This window comes from Cenococcum geophilum (genome assembly GCF_001692895.1).
Source record: "Cenococcum geophilum 1.58 unplaced genomic scaffold K441scaffold_119, whole genome shotgun sequence".
Classification (NCBI taxonomy): Eukaryota; Fungi; Ascomycota; class Dothideomycetes; order Gloniales; family Gloniaceae; genus Cenococcum; species Cenococcum geophilum.
The window spans coordinates 14061-37624 of NW_027137677.1; the positions used below are offsets into that span (position 1 = coordinate 14061).

Genomic DNA, 23564 nt, shown 5'->3' on the forward strand with positions numbered 1-23564 from the left:
CTTTAATTTTCCTAAAGAGTTCCTTTTATTCCTCTTCCTATTCCTATAGTTCTTCCTTCTTTGTTAATCTTATAAATGGCTTAATGTCCTTTAACTATTAAGCTATAAACCTTCTATAGTAATTGCAAAACCCTAGGAATAATCTTAACTACGTAATGTTCTCTAGTTTTTACTAATTTACTATAACCTTAATCTTCTTTAGATCTATACTAAGTTAGCCTAGTTTAATAATGAATTTAATGAAATCGGTTTTCCTTATAAAGAACTCGCATTTTTTAATTGCTACTAGTATTTATTCTTCTTATAGTCTCTTTAAGACCCATTTAATATGTTCTCCATATTCTTCCTTATTTATTAAGTAGATAATAATGTTATTAAGGTATACTATAACAAATTTATCTAAGTATTCTCTTAATATATTATTAATACGCTTCTAGAACGTTACTAGTACGTTTATAAGCCTGAATTGTATAACTAATGGTTTATATAGTCCTTCCTTTAATTTAAAGGCTGCCTTCTATTTATTGCCTTCCTTAATTATAATCTAATAGTACGCCTATTTTAGATCTATCTTTATAAAGATTTGCGCATTGTTGATCCTGTCTTAGATTTTGCTAATTAAGGGTAAAGAATACCTATCCTTTCTGGTAATGCTATTTAACTGTCTATAGTTAATATACAGCCTTAGTTTGCTATTCTTCTTTAGTACGAATAGTACTGGATAACCTACTAATGACTGTAATAGTCTAATATATCCCTTTTATAAGTTTTCTTAGATAAACTCTTTTAATACTTTACCTTCTTTTTTAGTAAGCTTATAGATTGGAAAGAACTTTAGACTTATCCCTTCTTCTAACTCTATCTTATAGTCCTATGCTATATACTCTAACAGCTTTTTACTCTTAGGTGACCATAGTTTCTTGCCATACTTATAGTATCTCTTTAGTATATAGCTTAGCCCTTTTTCCGTTTCTTTATAGGTTGCTCCTACTTAGTACTATACTAACTTGGCTTATTATCGCATCTTATGGCGTTAAGTATCCCTAATATCGACCTGACCTATAATCTAATTAATCCTTAGATTATATTTCTGTAACTAAGGCATTCCTAATACTGCCTTATTATTCCCTAATAGTAATATATTAAAAGACATCTTAATCTATCTCCCTTTAATAGTTAGCTAAATAGGTCCTGTTTTAAGATTAATGATACCTCCTCTATAGGCTATTAGATCTCCTAAAATTATCACTAATAGGTAAGGACGTTCCTTCTGCCTATATAGTAACCCTATTCTTTTAACTACTGTTGGTAAGATATAGTTCCTTATTACTCTACTATCTATTAGTGCCTTAAACTATTAATCTTGCCATTTAATTTATAAATTTAGGTATTGTTCTTAAATTCCTTTAAGGGTCTAAGGCTCTATTACTAGTTCCCTCTAGTCCTATAGGCCTCTACTTTTCCTAACTATTGGCTACTAGATCCTATTTATACTTAGTCCAACTTAGGCTAATACTTAGTTCGTTTTTTGTCTTTAATATACCATAAATAGGTGTTCTCTAGATATTCCCACTATTGTCGTCCATCTAGGCATTTTTCTATAAGGAATCTTCCTAATTAAAGTATTAAGTCCCCTTGTTCTTAAACTTCTACTAGATGCTAACTATATATATACTTAGCGTTTTAGTATTTTGCCTTATCCGTTATCTAATATATCCTTATTAGATACTTCCGATTTTTATCCTTTAGTGCCCTATATATATTACACGCATTATCCACGTATGCTATCTATAATAGTATGTAATATGCTTAATGTCTTAGGTCAACTCTCGGCTTATCCTCGTCCTTAAGTTTAAATATCTCTTATATTAATCTAAGCGTTACAACTTTGTTTGTAGGTACTAAGATACGTCTTTTACTTCTCTAGTCCTCTAATTACTTCTCTAGATCCTTTAACATTATAATTAAGGCTCCCTTAATATAAGTTATAGCCTTTTCTATAATCGGGTAGTCTTGGATAACTTTTTCATCTAACCACATATAGAAATCCTCCTACTTATCATTATGCCGTTACCTATACTACTTTTAATATAGCTGCTTAAGTGTATACGGCTCGTCCGTAAGGAAATATCTCTTTATTACTATATCATAACAGCCTTTAGTATGTCGTTCCTTAAACCTAGTAGGAATCCCTAGATCCTCTTCTTATTCTAGTTTAGTAAGCCACTTAGCTCTTAGTGTGCCTGCTTTAGGCCTATTAGTAATCCTTTATACTAGCGCTTTATCCCTTATACGTCCCAATATACTAGATCTCTTATCTAGTTTCTATTCTTACTATAAGGTAATCTTTACTCTAAATTCCTCTATGGTTTCCTTTATGTCGCGTCTTATAAGTAAATCCTTAAAGTCTCTCTGCTTCTTAATCTTAGTATTAACTTTTTAATCTTTAGGCTGAGCACTACGTTCCCCTAGTAAGTCTTCTGGGTTTATATATCTGTCTCCTAGTCTAATTATGGTTTGCGCTATAGATTCTCTAATCTATAAAGAAGCTCTTTACCTCTTGCTTATAGGTGTCCTAATTCGTTCTCCGAATTCTTGGTCCCTTAGATTCTTTAATCCTAAGCTTACTTTTAACTTAAGCTTAGCTCCTGCCTTAGTCTAACTAGGCGTCTATAGTATTCTTATCTTATCTTAAGAGTCTTAAATCTTACTTATCTCGTCTTAAGAATCTTATACTGTTGGGAACTCTTATCCCGAGCTTATTTATATGTTACTAAACTAAGCTATTACCCTGCTCTATTGGTTTTCGTCTATTATAGGTCCTTAGGTGTGCCTTATCTTACTTTAAGAATCTTAGTTATCTCTTATCTCGTCTTAAAAATCTTAAGCCTTTAGCCTTTTACCTTTATTAAGTGGTAAGCTAGCACTAGCAGTCGTCTGCTTGCTTAATCGTCTCTAGATATTACTCCTTCTATCTTATAAAGCGATAGATACCGTATCTAATGGTGTTATGATGCCCGTTACTAAACCTTGCTCTGTAGTGGTCTTAGTCTCTACTTTTATTGCGTTATTAAGGTTTAAATACCCCTAGTTAGTTCCTTTACTATCCTTATTACTGTTAATTAATAAGTACTCTAACTCTATTGTTATTATTGCTAATTATTATCCGTATATTGCTGTGATATCTTAATCTAGCTCGTAGAGTTAATCTTATTCTTTATCTAACTCTATAGTTCCTTTAAGTCCTCTTAACTCTAGCTCTTATAGCTAATAGCTTATACCGTACTTGGCGTCTTTATAAATTTAGCATGCGTTATTATAATAAAACGCAAAACTTTTAATTAAATACTTTTTTGTTCCTTACAGTGCACTATTATCCCTTTATACGTGTGTGTCTTCTATTATTAGTCTTATTCCCTTTATTATATGGTAATTCTAACTATCTTTATAATCCCTTGCGAAGTAACCCTATTTTCTATAATTTATATAAGCTCCGTCTCTAAACTATTAACTTTGTTATAGAGTCCGCCTAAATGTCTTCTGCTATTAAGATCCCTGGTTTAGCCTCTACTCCTTAGTCCTATAATCACTAGATCCTTAACCTCTAGGTTTTTATAGTTTCTTACTCCATCTTTTATAGGCTTCTTTAGTACCACTTAGGTCTATTAGCTCTACGCCATACCATAGTTTCTAATTTAGCTTTAGTTGTTGCGTACTCTACGTCTTATACAACTATAGAACTCTATCCTAACCTCTCTTAGTCTATTCCCTTTAGTAGATCCTATTGTTAATCTTTATCGCTTAATCTATTAATTCCCTTAGGGTATCCGCATCTTCTATTAGAATAATTACGTCCTAGACTTTAGCCTTAAGTCCCTGTTTGTACTATACTATAAGCGCCCTATTATTCTACTTAACTTATATTACTAATGTTTAAAACTACGTTATATACTTAATTGCTAATATTTACTACGTAATATCTTAGAGTTTTTTTTCCGCTGTAGTTACTACCTCTAGATCTCCAAATATTTGTGTAAGTCGCTCTATAAATCCGTTCTAGCTTAAAAATATAAACTATACCTCTTAGTTCGTAGTTGTTATTCCGTTTACTTATATCTCTATAAGGTAAGGCTTAAACCATTTAAGTGCTCTTCCTGTTAAGAATAATCCTGCATACGCTATTTAATCTATAGGTGTCGCCAGCTTTACTCCCTCTTGTGTAACTTTAAAATGTATTTACGTAAGGAATCCTTTAAGCTTTAATCTCTCTCCTAAGAATCTTTTAATTAATGGTAACTTAACCTTTGCTATGCCTATCCCGTTAACCCTTTATTTAAGTACTGCATTATTCTCTATTAACTAGTTAACTATTTCTTATAACTGTCCTACTGTTATAGGTTATTGCGAGTCAGTGTCCGCTATACTAGTGTTACCCCTTAACCTTAACGTAGTTGCCGCTGTCGATAGCGTTATAGTGGCTGCTTTTAGTAGCATGTTGTTTAACTTTATATTTAATACTATAACCGGGTAGTGATTATATAACGGAACCTTATAGTAGAGACTACAATGGGTTCTGTTAATGGGCTAGGTATATAGGAAATACAAAGATAATAGTTAACAACGTAATAATAACTGGTGGAGTGGTTGCCTAATAAATTAACTCTAATTGTATTCTAAGAATCACTATAAGGAAGGAACTATCTAGGTAGGGACTAAGGGTCCTTAAATATATAACTGTACTTCTATGAAATCCTTCTTATACGTAATATACGTCTTATATATAAGGTACGTAAGTTCCTCTCGTTCCTCTTGTTTAATACGTAGCATGTTATATGACCTTGGTTACCATTCCTTGTCATATAGCTCTACCGGTTCCATCTTGGACTGTACTTAAATTAACCAACTAGCTTCTTCTAACTCCTCTCCTAGTAGTCGTAACATTGTACTTAAAGCGTCCGTAATATATATTAAATAGCTTAGGAATATCTTATAAAGGGCTACTAAGTCCTATAGAATAACCTTATAAAGGTAAAAAAGAAGGTTTATAACCCCTATAATGGCGAGGTTATTAATCTAGTATAGCTATAGGCTAAAACGGCCCTTCTATTTGTCTAGTTTAGGCTATATTATTAATAGCAGTACGTTAGGTAGTGTAATACCTATATAGCGGATTTCGAAGCAGCCTATTTATAAAGGGTATTTTACTATTAACCTTATAAACTCTTACGGGAGAAAGTTTAAGTAATAGCCTACTATCTACTCTTAGTTTTACCTCCTAGTGCGCTAAATCTAGTCCTTACTAACCCCCTTTAGCTCCACTATTTTAGCGCTAGCGCTTTACCTAATATGCGTCTTCTTTTCTAAGAAGACGCTAATATACTAAAAGGCCTTTATAACCTAATATTGCTATAAGTTATATAAGAGGGCTACCTCGCAGTTCCTTATACTACTTTTAATTAGGCATATATTATACTATACTAAGCGCCTACTAAAATCCAGAAATAGCTCTGTACTAAGATTCTAGTAGTATAAAAGATAAAAAGCTAGCCTACTAAGTATATAAATAAGCGGCTTTCTATTCTATAGGGCCCTAATAGTCTTAAAGCGGCTATACTAGTTCTACTTACCTATGCGTATAGTAAATATTAAGGGTATATAGCGCGTAAGGCCTTTACCTTTAAACTTAAAGGTAAATAAATCCGAGATCTTAGTGGAATATTTATTACCGCCGTAGGTAAGTATATAGTGGCTTAGTAGGATATTAATAAGCGTATAAAAGTAGCACTTTAGTAATAAGGTGGCGCCCCTAGCCTAAAGCTTATAGTAGACATTTTAAAACTTATCCTTAGTATAGCCGTTAAGGAGGGTATTTTTACCCTTATTAGCGAACTGCTTTTTCTTATACTATACATCCCTCCGCTATAGCGTCTTTAGGTACTCCCTAATACTATCCTCCCACGGAAATAGGTAGCTATTTATTTTTATAGCTTTCTGCATTTAATAAAGGTCCGTTAAAATGGTAATATAGCTATAAACTAACTACTATAAGAGCTATGTTTCCTCTTAGGGTATATTAATATTAGCTTTATAGCTCTTCCCTTTTAAGGGCTAGCCTATAACCTCCTTAATAATAAAAAGAAGTAGCTTATCCTTTATAATGGTATTACTATTATAGTACTGCTTTTATTTATAAAAGGCCTAAAGCTAAATAACGCGTTAGCTATAAGGCGCGATACTTTTAATAGGAGGGGGGAACTATACCCTTTTTACCTTAAACTCTTTCTACTTTAGGTTATACGCTAAAGATATATTCTTAGGCCTAGCGTTATATATAAGGGTAAGGACATACTGCGCGTTAGCGTGTAATTTGGTATTATTAGCGATATTAATCTCTACGCGGCTAGTTAGCGCTATCTTATATAGTAGGTATAATAGTAGACGTGCTGCCGCGATTAAGGATTATATAGGGAGGACTTTTCTATATATATTTGGGCCCTAATGGCCCTAATTACCCTATAGTCGGCGTTAATTAGCGGCTTAATTAGTGGGCGGCCCTTAATACGTATATATCTATAGCTTAGCACTAATAGCGCTATAGATATACGCGAATATCCTATAGGTAGCTGGCTAAATACTTAACTTTTTCGCTAACTAACGATTAGCCGAGCCTCGAATACTAATAGTATATCCACAGTTAATTTTTAATCGCTAGTAATACCGCGCTTTTAATACCTATTAAGCGCTATGCGTAGAGCCTACTAAGCGCTTTTTATTTATACTAGAATGGTAAGAATCGGCTATAGGTTAATAGAGATATTTACGTTTTAAGTTGCGCGCCGCTATTATATAAGCACCCTAAAGCACCCTATTAAACTTATATCGTACTAAAATAAGCCCCTAGGGGGCTATAGATAAAGGCTATAATAGGACCCCTAGGCTTAATAAAATCGGCCTTTATACCTCTATATGGTAGAGCCTAGGAACCTAGTAGCTACTATTAATATTCTATTTAGATTATATTAATAAACTACTAGAGTAAACGCAGAGACGTATATACGGCTACGTAGCGCCTACGCAGCGATATAGTAGTAGTAGTGTAAAAAAATTTCGCTAGGGGGTAAGCCCTAGTAAAAGTTTAAATATAGCTACTATATCTCTAATATATACGTTCGGTTATTTAAATTAATAAGTATTATCCTTTAGTATACCCCCTCCCTTTTATAAATACTATAAATACTATATAGTACCTATATATATACGCATACAATCCACGCCCTAAGCGTAGTAAAGCCCCCCTATTTTAATATTACCCGGTAACCTAGGTATTTAGTTAATAGAAACTAATCCCCCCTAAATACTAGAGTGTCTTTTTATACCTTATAAATAGGTATAAGGGCCTAGGTTTGGGCCCTAGGGTAAAAGTAATACTAAGTTATATATACCCTATTATAGAAACCCTTTAATAAAGGAATAAATAAGAGACTTTAGTATATAGGCCTAGGCGGAACGTAAAAGCATTATTATTATTAGGAAATATTTATAGGAGACTTAGAAAAGGGGCTAGGGATAGGTATATAACTTTATATAGGCAATATATAGATATAGTAAAAATAGTTTAAATAGCAGATAGGGTAAAATAGGTATTTTAGACACTCCTATAGAGTCTTAGAGCAGTAACCTAACGGTATTTTTTCTTTTATTAATATAGTATGGATGCTATTTAGAAGTATTACCTCTTATATTTCCCTTAGAGGTTTTTTATATACCTAAAAAATAGGGTTTTTCTTAGATAAGGAGGTTTTTTCTATAGGAATTAGTCTATATGGACCTATTAGGGGGACTAAGTTAGACGGTAAATTAAATCTATTATTAATAGGACCCCTTAGTATCTTATTAGAAGTTAGATATAGATAATATATATAACTATTTTAAAGCTTTTTTACCCGCTTAAAGCCGTTTATAAAGCTAATTTAGTAAGCACTATATCTACTTCTACTGTAGATTAACCTGCTATATAGCTACTTCCTTACTAACCTTCTAGGCCTATATAACCCGCTTAATCTCCTTAATAACCTTAAACCGTAGAGAGTATTATTAGACCTCCTTTTGCTAACTAGCTTATTATTTACTACCCTATTTAGAATTTAGCGCTATTATAAAGGGGTTACCTCCTAGCCCTTTAGTTTACTTATATTAAAAGGCCTATATAGAGTTTACTACGCGGCTTATATAGTATATAGGTAGAGATTTAGACCTTAGCTCTAGCTAGAACTGCGGCTTTAGCTATAGCTATAGCTGCAGCTATAGCTATAGTAGTAGTAGCGGCGAAGCTATATAGGAAAGAGAGCCTATAGCGCTTACCTAAGCGGATATATATCTACTAAATCCTATAATAGATAGAGCTAAAGGGGCTACTTCTATAGGTGGATATAAGGGGTTAGTAGACTAGCCCTAAGGCTATATAGCTACTACCGCTGCTACTACCGCAGCTATAGCTAAAGGGGCTTCTGGTTAAAATATAAGGCCGCTAAATATTAGTAATTAAAGCTATAAAAACTAAGCCTACTAAGACTTATTTAGATAGTCTAATAAGCCCTTAACCTTGCTAGCTATCTACTTATTTTTAACATATAAAGCCTTTAGTTAATTAGTAAGGAGTAGTATAGCCTAATAAAGAATTAACAGCTAGTTTAGGCTCTCCTTTTCTTTTTATAGGTAGGGCTCTAGCTCCTACATAAAGGCTTTATACGCCTTATACTAAAAAATAGGGTAGCTCTATACTAAATAGCCTAGGAATATCTTATAAAGGGCTACTAAGTCCTATAGAATAACCTTATAAAGGTAAAAAAGAAGGTTTATAACCCCTATAATGGCGAGGTTATTAATCTAGTATAGTGGCTAAAACGGCCCTTCTATTTGTCTAGTTTAGGCTATATTATTAATAGCAGTACGTTAGGTAGTATAATACCTATATAGCGGATTTTAAAGCAGCCTATCTATAAGGGGTGTTCTACTATTAACCTTATAAACTCTTATAGGAGAGAGTTTAAGTAACAGCCTACTATCTACTCTTAGTTTTACCTCCTAGTGCGCTAAATCTAGTCCTTACTAACCCCCTTTAGCTCCGCTATTTTAGCGCTAGCGCTTTACCTAATATACGTCTTCTTTTTTAAAAAGACGCTAATATACTAAAAGGCCTTTACAACCTAATTTTGCTATAAGTTATATAAAAGGGCTACTTTACAGTTCCTTATACTACTTTTAATTAGGCATATATTATACTATACTAAGCGCCTACTAAAATCTAGAAATAGCTTTATACTAAGATTCTAATAGTATAAAAGATAGAAAGCTAGCCTACTAAGTATATAAATAAGCGGCTTTTTATTCTATAGGGCCCTAATAGTCTTAAGGCGGCTATACTAGTTCTACTTACCTACGCGTATAGTAAATATTAAGGGTATATAGCGCGTAAGGCCTTTACCCTTAAATTTAAAGGTAAATAGATCTAAGATCTTAGCGGAATATTTATTACTACTATAGGTAAGTATATAATGGCCTAGTAGGATATTAATAAGCGTATAAAAGTAGCACTCTAGTAATAAGGCGACGCCCCTAGCCTAAAGCTTATAGTAGATATTTTAAAACTTATCCTTAGTATAGCCGTTAAGGACATCGGCAAAATATGGTACCCTTTCAATGGCCTTAATGGTTGGTGGTTGACGCAATTGGCGCGCAGTTGAGGTCATTTGGCAACTCGACCGACTAGCCTATATCGTGTTTTTTTGACACGCAGCCTGCGCGCAGCCTGCGCGCAACCTGCGCGTAACCTGCTAGTAATCTGCGCATTTGGCAACCATAATTATATTTACCTCTTTTATACTAATAGCATATTTTAAATAAATAAAAGCTATTTTAAAGCTATTTATAAGGCTAGCAAAATAAATATTATTATTTTAGATAATTTAATATAATATAGCGATGGTTCTCTTCTACCTATCTACTATACCTATTGACTTACCTACCTACCTGCATCGCCTACCTATCTGTATCTACCTACTTATCTACATCGCCTACCTATCTACATCTACCTGTCTGTATTTGCCTACCTATCTATATCTACCTACCTATCTATATTTACCTACCCGTTAGCATCTACCTACCTATCTATATCTGCTTACCTATCTACATCTACTTACCTAATCTGCATCTGCCTGCCTATTTACATCTACTTATCTATATCTACCTACCTATTTACATCTACCTACCCGTTAGCATCTACCTACCTATCTATATCTACTTGGCCTATCTGCATCTACTTACCTATTTGCATCTGCCTGCCTATCTATATCTGCTTACCTGTCTGCATCTGCCTACCTGTCTACATCTACCTACCCTATTAGCATCTACCCTGTTTATGCCTACCTGTCTGTGCTACCTTAATTTCGATCAATCGATCGAATCGTTTTATAGTGTTGGCTGGCTAGTCGTTGTCGTCTGGCTCTGGCGACGGTCGTCTGGTTCTGGCGACGGTCGTCTGGCTCTGGCAACGGTCGTCTGGTTCTGGTAACGGTCGTCTGGCTGGCGACGGTCGTCTGGTTCTGGCGACAGTCGTCTGGTTCTGGCGACGGTCGTCTGGCTGGCGATGGTCGTCTGGTTCTGGTAACGGTCATCTAGTTCTGGCGACGGTCGTCTAGTTCTAGCAACGGTCCTCTGCTGGCTGCCGTTCTGGTGCCTCCCTAGGTAGGGAGGATATAAAGAAGGAAGGAAGGGTAAAAAATAAGGTGGTTACATAGGGTAGAGGCACGTGTAGAGGCTATCGGGAATATAGCGGGGACCCGATGCAGAGCTTCGTGTAGAGCCTCTGTACGCAGAGCTTCGCGCAGAGCCTCGTGCAGAGCCTCTGTACGCAGAGCCTCGTACAGAGCCTCTGTACGCAGAGCTTTCTCGCAGAGCCTCGTGCAGAGCCTCTGTACGCAGAGCTTCGCGCAGAGCTTCGCGCAGAGCTTCGCGCAGAGCCTCGTGCCAGAGCCTCGTGCAGAGCTTCGTGCAGAGCTTCGTGCAGAGCTTCGTGCAGAGCTTCGTGCAGAGCTTCGTGCAGAGCTTCGTGCAGAGCTTCGTGCAGAGCTTCGTGCAGAGCTTCGTGCAAGAGCTTCGTGCAGAGCTTCGTGCAGAGCTTCGTGCAGAGCTTCGTGCAGAGCTTCGTGCAGAGCCTCTGTACGCAGAGCTTCGTGTAGAGCCTCGTGAAGAGCCTTATGCGAAGCTTCGTGCAGAGCTTTGTGCAGAGCCTCTATGCGCAGAGCTTCGTGCAGAGCCTCTGTACGCAGAGCTTCGTGTAGAGCCTTGTGCAGAGCCTCCAAGTAATAAGACTATAAGATTGTATGAGATTGTATGAGATTGTATAAGATTGTATAGGATTATATATAATAGTTAAATATATAGTATATAACTTTACCTTAATCGCACGTCAAGAAATATACAGTTAGCTTTTAAAGTTGTTAAGTAGGTTAACTACATATTAAGTTAGTTAAATTGTATGTTAAGTAGGTTAATTACGTGTTAAGTTAGTTAAATTGCATATTAAGTAGGTTAACTGCATATCAAGTTAGTTAAATTGCATATTAAGTAGGTCAACTGCGTATTAAGTTAGTTAAATTACATGTTAAGTAGGTCAACTGCGTGTTAAGTTAGTTAAATTATATATTAAGTAGGTTAACTACGTGTTAAGTTAGTTAAATTGCATGTTAAGTAGGTCAACTGCGTGTTAAGTTAGTTAAATTATATATTAAGTAGGTTAACTGCGTGTCGAGTTAGTTAAATTGCATGTTAAGTTGGTTAATTGCGTGTTAAGTTGGTTAATTGCGTGTCGAGTTAGTTAAATTGCATGTTAATTACGCGAAACGCGAAAACCAAAGTCTACTTGAATCTCATCCTGCGAATATTTTCCCGATGGAGGGTATCTCTACCCTTATCGGCGAACTGCTTTTTCTTACGCTATACGTCCCTCCGCTATAGCGTCTTTAGGTACTCCCTAATACTATCCTCCCGTAAAAATAGGTGGCTATTTATTTCTATAGCTTTCTATATCTAATAGAGGTCTATTAAAACGGTAATATAGCTATAAATTAACCTCTATAAGAGCTATATCTCCTCTTAGGGTACATTAATATTGGCTTTATAGCTCTTCCCTTTTAAGGGCTAGCCTATAACCTCCTTAATAAGAAAAAGAAGTAGCTTATCCTCTATAACGGTATTACTATTATAGTACTGCTTCTATTTATAAAAGGCTTAGAGCTAGATAACGCGTTAGCTATAAGGCGCGATACTTTTAATAGAAAGGGGGAACTATACCCTTTTTACCTTAAACTCTTTCTGCTTTAGGTTATACGCTAAAGATATATTCTTAGGCCTAGCGTTACACATAAGGGTAAGGACATGCTGCGCATTAGCGCGTAATTTGGTATTATTAGCAATATTAATCTCTACGCGGCTGGTTAGCGCTATCTTATATAGTAGGTATAATAGCAGACGTGCTGCCGCGATCGAGGATCACGTAGGGAGGACTTTTCTATATACATTTGGGCCCTAATGGCCCTAATTACCCTATGGTCGGCGTCGATCAGCGGCTCGATTAGCGGGCGGCCCTTGATACGCGTATGTCCACAGCTTGGCGCTGGTGGCGCTGTGGACATACGCGAATATCCTGCAGGTGGCTGGCTGAACACGTGACTTTTTCGCTGACCGACGATCAGCCGAGCCTCGAATACCATTAAAGCCACCTATTGCTTGACGGTAAAGTCACGTGAAAGAAATACTCTGCATAATGATAATTAGTCTCTAAGAAAACAGAACGAGAAATAGATATTCGCTTGTAGTAGCTTATTGATGAAATTAGAATGTAGAGTTAAATATAAAACGTTAATGCGGATAGAATTTAGCTGATATAATCACGTGGAAAAATTGAAATGCTTCTTCAGCTGCTTTCAATAACTTCACAGGCGTCGCGACAATCTACCTCTCAACACCCTACGGCCTTCCAATACTCGTCTCGGTCTTGCGTAGGGGCAAGATAGTAAGGAATCTTCATTTTCGCTGGGCAAATTTAGCTTCGCTATCAATATCCTTACAGTCTGTTGGATCTGTTTGGCAGTAGTGCTATTTTGCATGCCGGTTAGTTTACCTGTTCAGGCGCAAACAATGAACTACACTAGCGTTGTTTTTGCTGGGTTTGCTACTATTAGTATCATTTGGTGCTTCATTCGTGGGAGAAAGGAATTCAATGCCGCAGGACGTTGAACCTAGAGAGGAAGTCGCGGTGCCTAGTATGTCAGTTGTTGAGTCAAATCATGCCAGAAATGGTGATGTCGAGAACAAGACTCTGCAGCATCTCTTAAATAGCCATACCAAGTAAAGCTAGGTAAATAGTACCACTGTGCATTATGTGTAATATATTGATAACCAAAGGTCTTTTCCAAGGCATGGAGAAGAACCACATCCAGATTCTTTGATAGGCTGCCCTTATGCAGCCACTTGTGAATATTGATATCCAATTTAACTACGTGAAGGTCAAACCAACTACTCTTAGCTCAGTGATGTTAGTGAAGCAAATGACTCCGTGTTTGCGCTTCATCTGGCGGGTCGGGGCGCAGGGCAAGAGGCACGCTAAAATTTAAAGTTGCTGGGACTCTTCCCGCGCCCAAGTAGATCCCAACTCCACGAAAGTCGCTATCACGAACTATTGTTTGACCGTTTAACGCGCCACAGGAAGGACTACAAACGCATGGACGCGTTTCGGAATACTAGAGCCATATGGCGGACAGGTGTGTTCTTTTGCTTCTTCCACACTCTTTCTTACCCATTTCTGAGTGTAATTCCTCAAACTCCACGCGTCGGTCTTCGTAGATTTTCTTTAAGGAAGCTCCCGCAAAGGCGTTTGTTTGCTACATTCTTGCTAACTAACTGAATAGTAGATCTTCTTCAGATGTTATAGATCTGACTGGGAGTAATGATGACTCCGACGAGAGTCTGCCGTCCGCCGATATCTTTTTTAGCCCTCGTCCGCGAAATACGCCTGTGCCGTTGCCGAAGAACGTCAGGGGCCTCGTAGGCAAGACTCCGCCTACCCAAAAGTCAGCTCCGTCAAAGCATGATCGCTCAAACCATCGTAAATCACCAGCGGTGAACAGCGACTCAGAGGATAAAATATGGAAACGCAACTCCGTGGTTCTGGAGAGGTTAGCTCGGCAAGGGACACAGGCAGAAAAGCGAAGGAAACTTCATTCTGCGATGAGGAACTCGGAAGGTCGTCCAAACTTTGGTCGTAATATTAGCGAAGGACTGGGGAAGGAAGAGGGCAACGAGGCGTACAGCAGTTTTTCAGAAAATGATGCTGCGAACGAAAAGACCAAAAGGTCTTCGATTAGGAATGGTACACGGGGCAGTCCTCTTACTGTTCATCAGACTACTAAGAGTAACAAAAATGTCCTCACTGAAGGCGCATCTGGAGGTGATCAAGATTGGATAAGTTCAGATTTGGCTGATCTTGAGGAGAGCACTGCGGGGCTTCAAGAAATCAAGAGCACAATCAGAACCTCTAATAAGGGCCTCGAATATTTCCCACCCGGGTCGGAGATTCCCGATGAGACTGAAAGAGCTAGCTTGCTTGAAGCATTCAAATCAAGAGCGGAGCCACTACAAAAACCACCAAGATTGTCCGCTTTAAATAAAACCGGTGAAATTGGTGCTGCTTCGTCATCCCTGATGTCAATGGGTGGGCACAAAACATTAAAAAGGAAAGCAGATGGCATATTGAAAGAGAACGAGATATCCATAGCTCGTTCTAAGGAATACGACGATCTCACTCCTAATAGGACGTCTAGCCCTGATACTGCTGGTCTTACAGTTCCAGCCATATCTGCTCGGTTGACCCGAAGATCCTCCAGAAACAAATCCACAGGGTCAACCCAAACTCCACCTGAACTGCTTGCGGAGAACAGAAACGATAGAACGAACTCTAAAGTCGCTAGATATTCACTACCATACGAACCCATGGCGCCTAATAGTTCACTCGATCAATCTGGTGGTAATCCTAAAGGGAAAAAGTTCTCCAAAGAGGAGGATGATCGGATAATCTATATGAAAGAAGTTCTCGGATGGACATGGTCGGAAATTGGAAAACACGTCCCTGGCAGGAATGCTTATACTGTGCAAAGCCGATATTCAAGAGCGCTGTGCAATAATAGTGCGGGTGTATCAGATGTTCCTCTCGATTTAGTTCACCTGGCCTTTCCATCTGAGAACGATTCCGATGACCCTAATACCACGCCCAAAGACACTCCTGGAATTTCTACAGCTCGACCAAGCTCTGAAGACTCAATTATGTCTGGCATTTCTCAGCCGACATACCCTGATGATTCGGTAGTACCTAGCGCTACCCCAGCAACAGAGGACCTTCAACCCAAACACCTGGCGTTACGACGCGGTCGACCACCACCCGCGCTCGAAGCATTAAGGGAAAGCAATAAGTCTCAGCCGCAATTACGGAACAGGTCAGTCAGAGTACGATCGACTGAGGAACCACAGGGGACAAGATTGGAGCATTCGATTGACTCAAGCTTTCCTGTTACAAAGAGAATCCTTCCTATGGACAGCCAGCGGGAGATTGCCTCGATCGCTATTTCAACGTCGGATCCATATTTCTACGCCGACTCTGAGAACAAATTACCTTATTTAAGGTTTGAAGAACGGCAGTCATTGCATCATGGCCTTGCAAATGGAAAGTGGAGCCCGCATGCCGTTTTGAAGTGGCAAGGCGCTGTTGTTCACGTTGATTTTCAGGAAGAAGAGATGGAGATATTGGAAAGCAGCATCATCAGAATCCTTTCACCATCCAAGTTACCAACATCTCGATGTCTTCGCAAACGGATACAACGGATGTTGAAGAATGTCCCAGAAAACAGAATCTACCAGATTGCGTGGCATGGGAGAAAGGGCCGACGCTTGGGGACCCGTGACCGTGAAAGCGTTGAAGCATTTCTTAAGGATGCCGCTGCTGGCTTGCTTAATAGCCACTCGCATATTGAGAGGATTGGACCCGTCAAACCGGATCGGAGATCCGAGCAAAATGCTAAGATGTCGACTTCTACAATGCTGAGGCAGCGCGAACTGGGGATACAAGCAAGAAGAGGCTGGGCGACGGCGTCAAACCCTCTTTCTACTCGGATCAAAAATCACATGGCAGATACGATAGGGCCTGCATATTCTTTCACTGGAACTTCAAGTGATGTGAACACCGTAGCCTGGTCACCGAATGGTCGGGTGTTTGCTGCAGGCTCTGCTTGTTTGGTGGACGACAACAGCATGCAGTATAATCGGCCGAACAATCTTCTCTTGGGAGATGTAGAGAACAAGACCTTGCTGGAGCTACCAGATCACCATATCATGCGAAAAAAGGCCCCAGCTGGCGTTAACTCTAGTCATTCCATGCATGTGTCTCAAGATCCACGCCTATTTACGACAATATCGATGGTTGACTTCTCGCCGGATGGTGGGCGGATGTTTTCAGCCGGTTATGACAAAATTGTGCGAGTATGGGACACCACAAGCGAAGAAACGTTTTGCTGTGGCTCTCTTGAGCACAAAGCACCCGTCGACTTGATATCCGTAAGCCCCAAAGGACTTCTCGCCACGGGTTGTAGGCGCTCCTCAAAAAATGCCATTAAAGTGTTGGATTTTGATTATATCCTTAACACTGAAGAAGAGCGGTCAGGGATAACGTCCTACACGTCCCAAAAAGCAGTTGAAAGGTCTGACATGAAGATTATGCCGACTTGCCTCCGATTTGAGCCAATTTATGGCAGGCTGCTCCTAGCAGGCTTCGGCGCCAACTTCAAGGAAGATTGGCGCAATACTAATGGAGAGATTTGTTTATGGGATGTCCAAACACAGCAGCAGCTCACGGTCCACGGCAATACTCGTAACGTTTTTGATTGCGCTTTTGATCCTCACCAGGTCCAAGCGCCATTGTTTGCAGTTGGATGCGTCGCTGGGACTAATGTGAATAGAGGGTGCCGTTCAATTGTCCGCTTCTATGACTGGCGGGCAGAATCAAAGTACGGTATGGTATTCGAGCTAGAATGTCCTGCACTGGACATGAACGATGTGGTATACTGGTTAGTACTGCTTCCAACGCCCTGTTACTGCTAGCTCTTAACAAACTACAGTCCTCACAATGATGTGTACTTTGCAGCCGGTTGCACTGACGGTAAAACTTACATCTGGGACATCCGCCGGCCGAATGACTTGCTCTATACACTCTCTCACGGCGAACCGCTGCAGCCACTTGATGAACATGAACATCGTGAAATGCTTGATACAGGTATGCGATTTTGCTCTTGGGGCGACAACGCCACGCGCCTCTACACCGGCTCGTCCGATGGCGTGGTTAAAGTCTGGGATATCACACGTTCCCCTGAAGATGTCTTTATCAAGGACCTCGTCACGCTTGACTCTGGCGTTATGTCTGGCGCTTTCAGCCCCGATAAAACCAGCTTACTTGTTGGCGAGGTTAACGGCTCGATTAATGTCCTCCAGGTCGGCCGAGAGGATTGCACTGTCAAGGAAATGGAACCTCTTCGCCTCATTTCAGCCTCTACTTACTCTCCAGAGTCTCCCACCCGTTCCAATTCACCGGCTTCCTCATCTACCTTAGACTTACTGGTTGACCCAGACTCAGGCGTTGCTATTGCAGCCGAGCTTGTTCGCTCAGACCAAATAGAAATCGTACCTTTCGGCGGTCTTCCAATCCGCCAAGCCATACAGGGTATCAATTACTCAGGGCCATACGACTCAGCCGATGATGCGTGGTTGCTCCGCGAGAAAGCACTTGATTCACAGCGCAATTTAGTCGATAGCCCAGGAGAGCAATGCGATTTATTGGCCTGCAAAGACAGTATACTGAAGCTTACATGCGAAGAAGCCGGGGATTCGGGACGTAGCACTGACCGGATACCCGATGAGTTAAGGAAAGCATGGAAGAAAGTGGGCTCGGATATCACCGTCGTGGCGGGAAAGACGAAATGTACAACTTGTGGGCGGCCTGCTCGGCCGAGTGTCGGCGGCGGACCGCAAACCATAACCGATCGCGAAGCGCTGTGTGAACGATGCGGATTCGAGTGCTTCCGGTGTGGGAACCGCGCCGTTGTGAGCTCCGAGACTGATGTGCTGTGGTGTTTGTCTTGTGATCGCGAGTGGGAGGTTGGAGCGTTGGGGTACGAGGCCCTTGAGCGCCGGAGAGGGTCCAAAAATGGAAGAGCGGCGAAGAGAGCGGAATGGAGGAGAGGCAGCGAAGAGTCCATTGAAGATGCAACTTTGGGAGATGAGATGAACGATTTGGCGGATTATTACCATTCGCTCTGGATAGATCGGCCGCCGTCCCCGCTCTAACTTGAAAGGAAAGTATATTGCTATTTTACACGGCTTGGAAGGGGCGGGGCAAGCATGGCATGTTGACACGGCAAGTATTCGAGGTGTCTAGAAGAGCTCTTCACACTGAAGACCTAAGTTTTGGTGCGGGTCTAATAGTTTTATGAAATCATCACTATCATCATTGGCATAACGATACCCATCCCTGTACTTAAAAAGAAAGGCCAAATCGTCTTGTTACTGCATGCAGCACGCATCTTTCACGTCATCCACAGTACTCTTGCAGCTAATCCTTATTTCATCCGCAGTTTTGCTTCATCTCCCTTCCTCATCCCGCTTTCTCGCTGCTCTGCGTACCGCGACACTAATACCGAGAACCAGAACCCATACGGCCATACCGACTGATGAGACAGCACCAATGCACTTCACCACCGCGTGCACATCTTCCTCACGGCTGAATCCGGTCCTACAAGCTATTCGCTCCATTGACTTAAATTAGATGTCCAACCACGACTCGAAACTGATCTCGCCAACCTCTTCCCGGCGCGTCAGCCGTAAATGGCGCAGCAGAGAGCTTGCACAGCGCCGCTTACAATGTGCTGTCGGTTTAGGAGCGATAGGTGATGGTGGAGGCGTCCTGGAGGCGTCCCAGAAAGAGCAGCGATGTCGTAGCTCGTCGGGCGCGCTTTGATTAGGACGAGGAGGTAGGTGAGGTCGGGGGGTCGCGGCGCATTTGGAGACACAGAAGAAGAGAATCAGGGCGGAGTTTTCGCTTCGTTCCAAGACGAGGGTTTCATCGTGGTGCTCTCTTGCGGCGTCTGCGGGTCGCGTTGCTCTGGTCCTGCGACGCGGTACGTCTGGGTTCGAGCTGCTCGACTCCGGTCCCATGGCGAGCTTCCCGTTGCATAAATATGTCGCATGTTTCAAGCTGGCTTTATCGGTCTTCCTGACTCGGATAAGAAGAAACAAGGATGATTATGATGCTGGTTCTGCCGTATCGAGATATTCTTTCACCCGGTTTCATCATCTTTTGTCCCCCAACGGTACCCAGCAGCGTGGATCAAGAGAAGAACAGCCGAGCACTGCGACCTCTGCGTAGAGCTGTCCAGGCCGTGGTTTGTCTCAGTGCTGCATGGCTAGACTGATAGTCTTTATTCTACGGTGTTGGGTTGAGATTGTGCGCTAGCTGGATCCGAGACTGCGACAGTGAATAGCGATCGGGTGGGCCTAGGGAAGGATAGAGGATCGAGGCCATGAGGGCAACGGGTAATGCGGAATATTTTTAAGGGGGTTAGACAAACTCACACGCTGCACAGCGCGTCACTCCACAATGGCGCCAAAATCGCATGCATTTCCCCAGACGCGGAATGCGCACGCTAGGGTTATCTCAGGAATGTAGATCCTATGACAATTAAAGCGTGGAGCGGGTGTGCTGTGGGACGTGTAGATCCATTCCCGCCGGCTGTCAAAAGATTAGCCCTACCCCAATACTTCGTCCGCTGTTGAGAATAGGAATGGCAGACCAAGGCCGTAGTAGTAAACAAAACACCTTGCCTGCCCTGCCCAAATCACGTAAACCAAGAGAAACAGGGCCGTTTTGATAGTTTTGAAATGAGACATATACGCTTTAGACCGAGACTCGTGACGTCAAGACTGGAAACCCATATGTGCACCCCTCCCCCCTCCCCCCTCCGCAAAGACGCAGGATATACATAAACAGCTCGACCAAAAACCCCTCAACGCTAACCTAACCAGCCCCCTACTTCCCCTCCCGATACATCCCCCACATACTCGCCATCCGCGCCTGCTGCAGTGCCGTAAACACGGTATAACACGCATCAGCGCTATAATCCATATAATCGTGCACCGCATCCAGCCCGGAAACCCGCGGATAGCTATCCTTTGGGCGGGCTGGTCGGACACCCATCGGTGCCGGAGCGCTGCTGAGGCGTATCGGCGATGAAGTCGCCCTCGCCCTCGCCATCGCAGCTGTGCTCCTCGAAGACATGCAGCAGCCCGAGCCAGTGGCCCGTCTCGTGCACCGCCGTCTTCCCCTCGCTGTACCCCGCCACGGCGCCGTTGGGCATCGTGCCGGCCTGGACGTTGCACCCGTCGTTGGCGTAGACGGACGCCGTGACGGGACCCCCCCCCCCCCCCCCCCCCCCCCCCCCCCCCCCCCCCCCCCCCACCCCCCCCCCCCCCCCCCCCCCCCAGCGCCGCCGCCGCTGCCGACGCTCGATGGCAGTGTGCACTTCCCCAGGATGCTGCCCGCCAGGTCCGTCTGGAAGTAGATGTTCAGGGTCGCGTAGGTGCCCTGGCGCAGCGCCTGTTTCATCGCGAGGTCGTCGGCGTCGGTGACGCTGAGGGCCCATGCGTCGTTGATGGTCCAGGTCAGGTTGGCGAGCGAGAATCGGATGTTGTAGGCGTTGTAGGCCCCGTTGAGCGCGTGCATCTGGTCCTGCGCCATCTGCGGCGTGATGTCGTTTTTCTTGGTCGTCGAGGTCACGATGTGGAAGATGGCGAGGACGGTGATGGGGCTGGCGTCACGGGCGAGAAGAGAGGCGGCGCGCGCGGCGGGCGAGCCGTGGGGCGTGTTACTGTGGAGGGATTGGACCGTGTCCAGGAAGTCTTTGGTTGCGGCTGATGAGTCGGTCCCGCAGTCGAAGTGCTTGTAGTCGGTTGCGCTAGCCAGGAGGCTGAGCGAGGCAAGGAGAAGCGGCTTGTACATGCTTGCAGGGATAGAGCAGGTTTGGAAGAATGTGTGTTAGTTCCAAGATAGTACTCTTTGGGCACTGCGTATATTGAAGCTGGCATCTGAAGGCGTCTGAAGGCTTGTGAGTGCTGATTTCCGCAAAGTCTGGCAAGGGATATCCGGTTTATATCTTCACTATCATTGTGGTCTGGATTCTTAAATCTCTAGAAGGAGATCCAGACATATTTGGGAAACCTTCTGGAAGGTTGATAGTGGCGCTCTCTGGACTATCTGGGGTTAGCTGTAAACAGTTCCCCTTTATAATGTCTCATGGTCTTCGTCTACAAAGAGGTATTAGTGAAAGTCACAGCATGGCCGAATGGTCGAGAAGCTGTTGAAACACTTGTAAGCACCTAGACTCTCAAAACAAGGGAACTAAGAATAAGAAAATTTGTCTCATATTTGCGCAGAAGAATCCTGAACTCCATAGTACAGTACAACACCCAAACCCTGGAAACCGGTGTAATTTAAATAAAAGAATGAACTCCCGCCCTACCCTCATGAGAGGATGCCGTCATAATCATGCCGAGCCGCCCGGTCCAATGCTTCGCCCGGTTGCAGTTGCAGTACTGGGCTGTTCGTTATTCCAGGTAAGATATGTATGGTCACCAAGTTTTCTGGGTGAAAGAAGTCAGTGAATATATCCTTTGTTAGCGGTTCAAATAGGCCTACCTTGGTTTGATAAGGTGGGTAGCAGTGAATAGTGCGCCCAGTAATATACAGATACCTCCGACGACAATATAAGCAATGCCTAGGAATGGGTTCTTTCCACCCATGACCGTCCTCGTGGAAAGGAGGATAGATTTCGTGCCACCAAATTCAGAGACGAAGAAATCTAGAAACCCATTAGCCGGCTGCATTTCCATAGTAATAAAAGTGTAGCATACTGTCCCATATCTTGACCCTATAAGTTCCGGCTGGCATGGCATCATGATCATTCCTCATTGCAAGTTTACTGAAAGTAGGTAGGCCAGCTGTTCTCATCCAAACCTGGAAAGCCTCATCCGTATGTAAATCCGGTAAGCCTCGCTCGTCGGTATAGCCATGCGGATATTTATCCCGCCAGTTCGGCGGCGGCACAACCTGGTCCGCCGTGTACTTAGTCTTCCCATAGAGGTCGGCTTCGCTACTCCAGGAAATACCGTTTTGCGTCATGTTGTACGTCTTTGCCGTGCCAGAGGGTGGGTTGAGAGCAGTCAGATTGTCAAAGGTATCGTTGAATATGGAATTCGCGATTAAACCGCAAGGATAGTAAGGCTTCTTGGTGGCTGGGTCCAGCTTGAGAGGTTCACAATCTCCAGAGTTGATCTGCGATGCGCTTTGTGCATCTCCCTTCAACTGATTGGTATCCAGGGACTTGACATATCGGCGGTGATTTTGGTAGAAATTTGTAAGACGATAGTAGAACAGGATGGGAGGTTTAATTTCGTTCGGGATTGTGAACTCCACTATGCAAACATGTTCCAATTGTGTAACTTGCGAAGAATAGGTGTAGTTCTCGTCAGCATGACCCCATCTAGGAGCTTGGTTTGAAGCAGTGGCGGTTTTGAAATGAGCTGTAACTCGATTGGAAGGTATTGGGTCAAGATCTCCGCTTGCTTCAGTTATGTTAACATTGGCCGTTGTATTCGGTGATTTGGTGTAGCAATCCGTATAGTCTATAGCGATCTCTTGAACCTAATAGCGCCTCCATGTGTAAGCATTCTGCCCACCATGCGGACCGGACGAAGGATACTATCTAGGTAGTCAACGAACCTGTGAGCTGGCCCATATTAGAAGTCCTCCTATAGGTGCAAATAGGATGCCGATGACGAAGAAGAGAGGCAGCACGGTTTTCGGGGTTAGTATAGGCCTGAGGCCTCGTAGTTAGCTTTAGGCTCTCCGTTTGCGATGCTTTGAAGTACGGTATGGTATATACTTACTGCCAGGCTTTGAGACGCTGCTGCCGGAATGCAGTATCTTCAGAGCAGTTAGTATGGGTTCTGTCGATTCGGGGATTAAGAGTGGTATCGCGCACTTGCGGGCCTCCTGCTCTTCGTCTTCTTCTTATCCTCAGCACGTGGATCCTGGGCTTCTATCGAATCCGACTGCTGCACTGCTTGAGTTTGTGACATTTTGTCAAATCCGCGCAGATCCGCGCATTCGACTGTGAAAGGTTTGGTTTGGTGGTGTCTGGCGTTGGTGATGCAGTTGTATGCAGCGTTTGAAGTTGACTGGGGTCTCAGCCATGTCCAATTTTAGTTGCTGNCATGCTAGTGTCAAAGCCACAGCGTCAATCCCACCTAATCGCCGCAGTAAGATCCGGAGTTAGATCAATTCATTTGATATATCTAATTCTGTAGAGTACGTTACAACGAAATAACAGTTTGTCAAGTATGAGCCACCTCGC

The 23564-nt window shown here is 42.3% G+C and overlaps 4 protein-coding genes across 4 annotated transcripts; 1 reads left to right on the forward strand and 3 right to left on the reverse strand.

Annotated features, from left to right (window-relative positions):
* Positions 1-15048: 15048 nt before the first annotated feature.
* K441DRAFT_598509 (WD40 repeat-like protein) lies at positions 15049-18444 on the forward strand (the record flags this gene model as incomplete). The annotated part of the gene is made up of 2 exons (XM_067645118.1): positions 15049-17171; positions 17223-18444. The coding sequence occupies 2 exons, from the start codon at positions 15049-15051 to the stop codon at positions 18442-18444; spliced, it is 3345 nt and encodes a 1114-aa protein (XP_067496107.1).
* Positions 18445-18738: 294 nt separating this feature from the next.
* K441DRAFT_683213 (uncharacterized protein) lies at positions 18739-19311 on the reverse strand (the record flags this gene model as incomplete). The annotated part of the gene is made up of 2 exons (XM_067651668.1): positions 18739-18896; positions 19017-19311. 2 exons carry the CDS (start codon positions 19309-19311, stop codon positions 18739-18741), a joined length of 453 nt encoding a protein of 150 aa, XP_067496108.1.
* A 1007-nt stretch (positions 19312-20318) lies between these two features.
* K441DRAFT_683214 (uncharacterized protein) lies at positions 20319-21151 on the reverse strand (the record flags this gene model as incomplete). The annotated part of the gene is made up of 2 exons (XM_067651669.1): positions 20319-20519; positions 20657-21151. The coding sequence occupies 2 exons, from the start codon at positions 21149-21151 to the stop codon at positions 20319-20321; spliced, it is 696 nt and encodes a 231-aa protein (XP_067496109.1).
* A 544-nt stretch (positions 21152-21695) lies between these two features.
* On the reverse strand, positions 21696-23289 carry K441DRAFT_598501 (CDC50 family protein-like protein; the record flags this gene model as incomplete). Its single annotated transcript, XM_067645117.1, has 6 exons — positions 21696-21792; positions 21848-22010; positions 22063-22852; positions 22931-23027; positions 23098-23134; positions 23193-23289. The coding sequence occupies 6 exons, from the start codon at positions 23287-23289 to the stop codon at positions 21696-21698; spliced, it is 1281 nt and encodes a 426-aa protein (XP_067496110.1).
* Between the last annotated feature and the right edge of the window lie 275 nt (positions 23290-23564).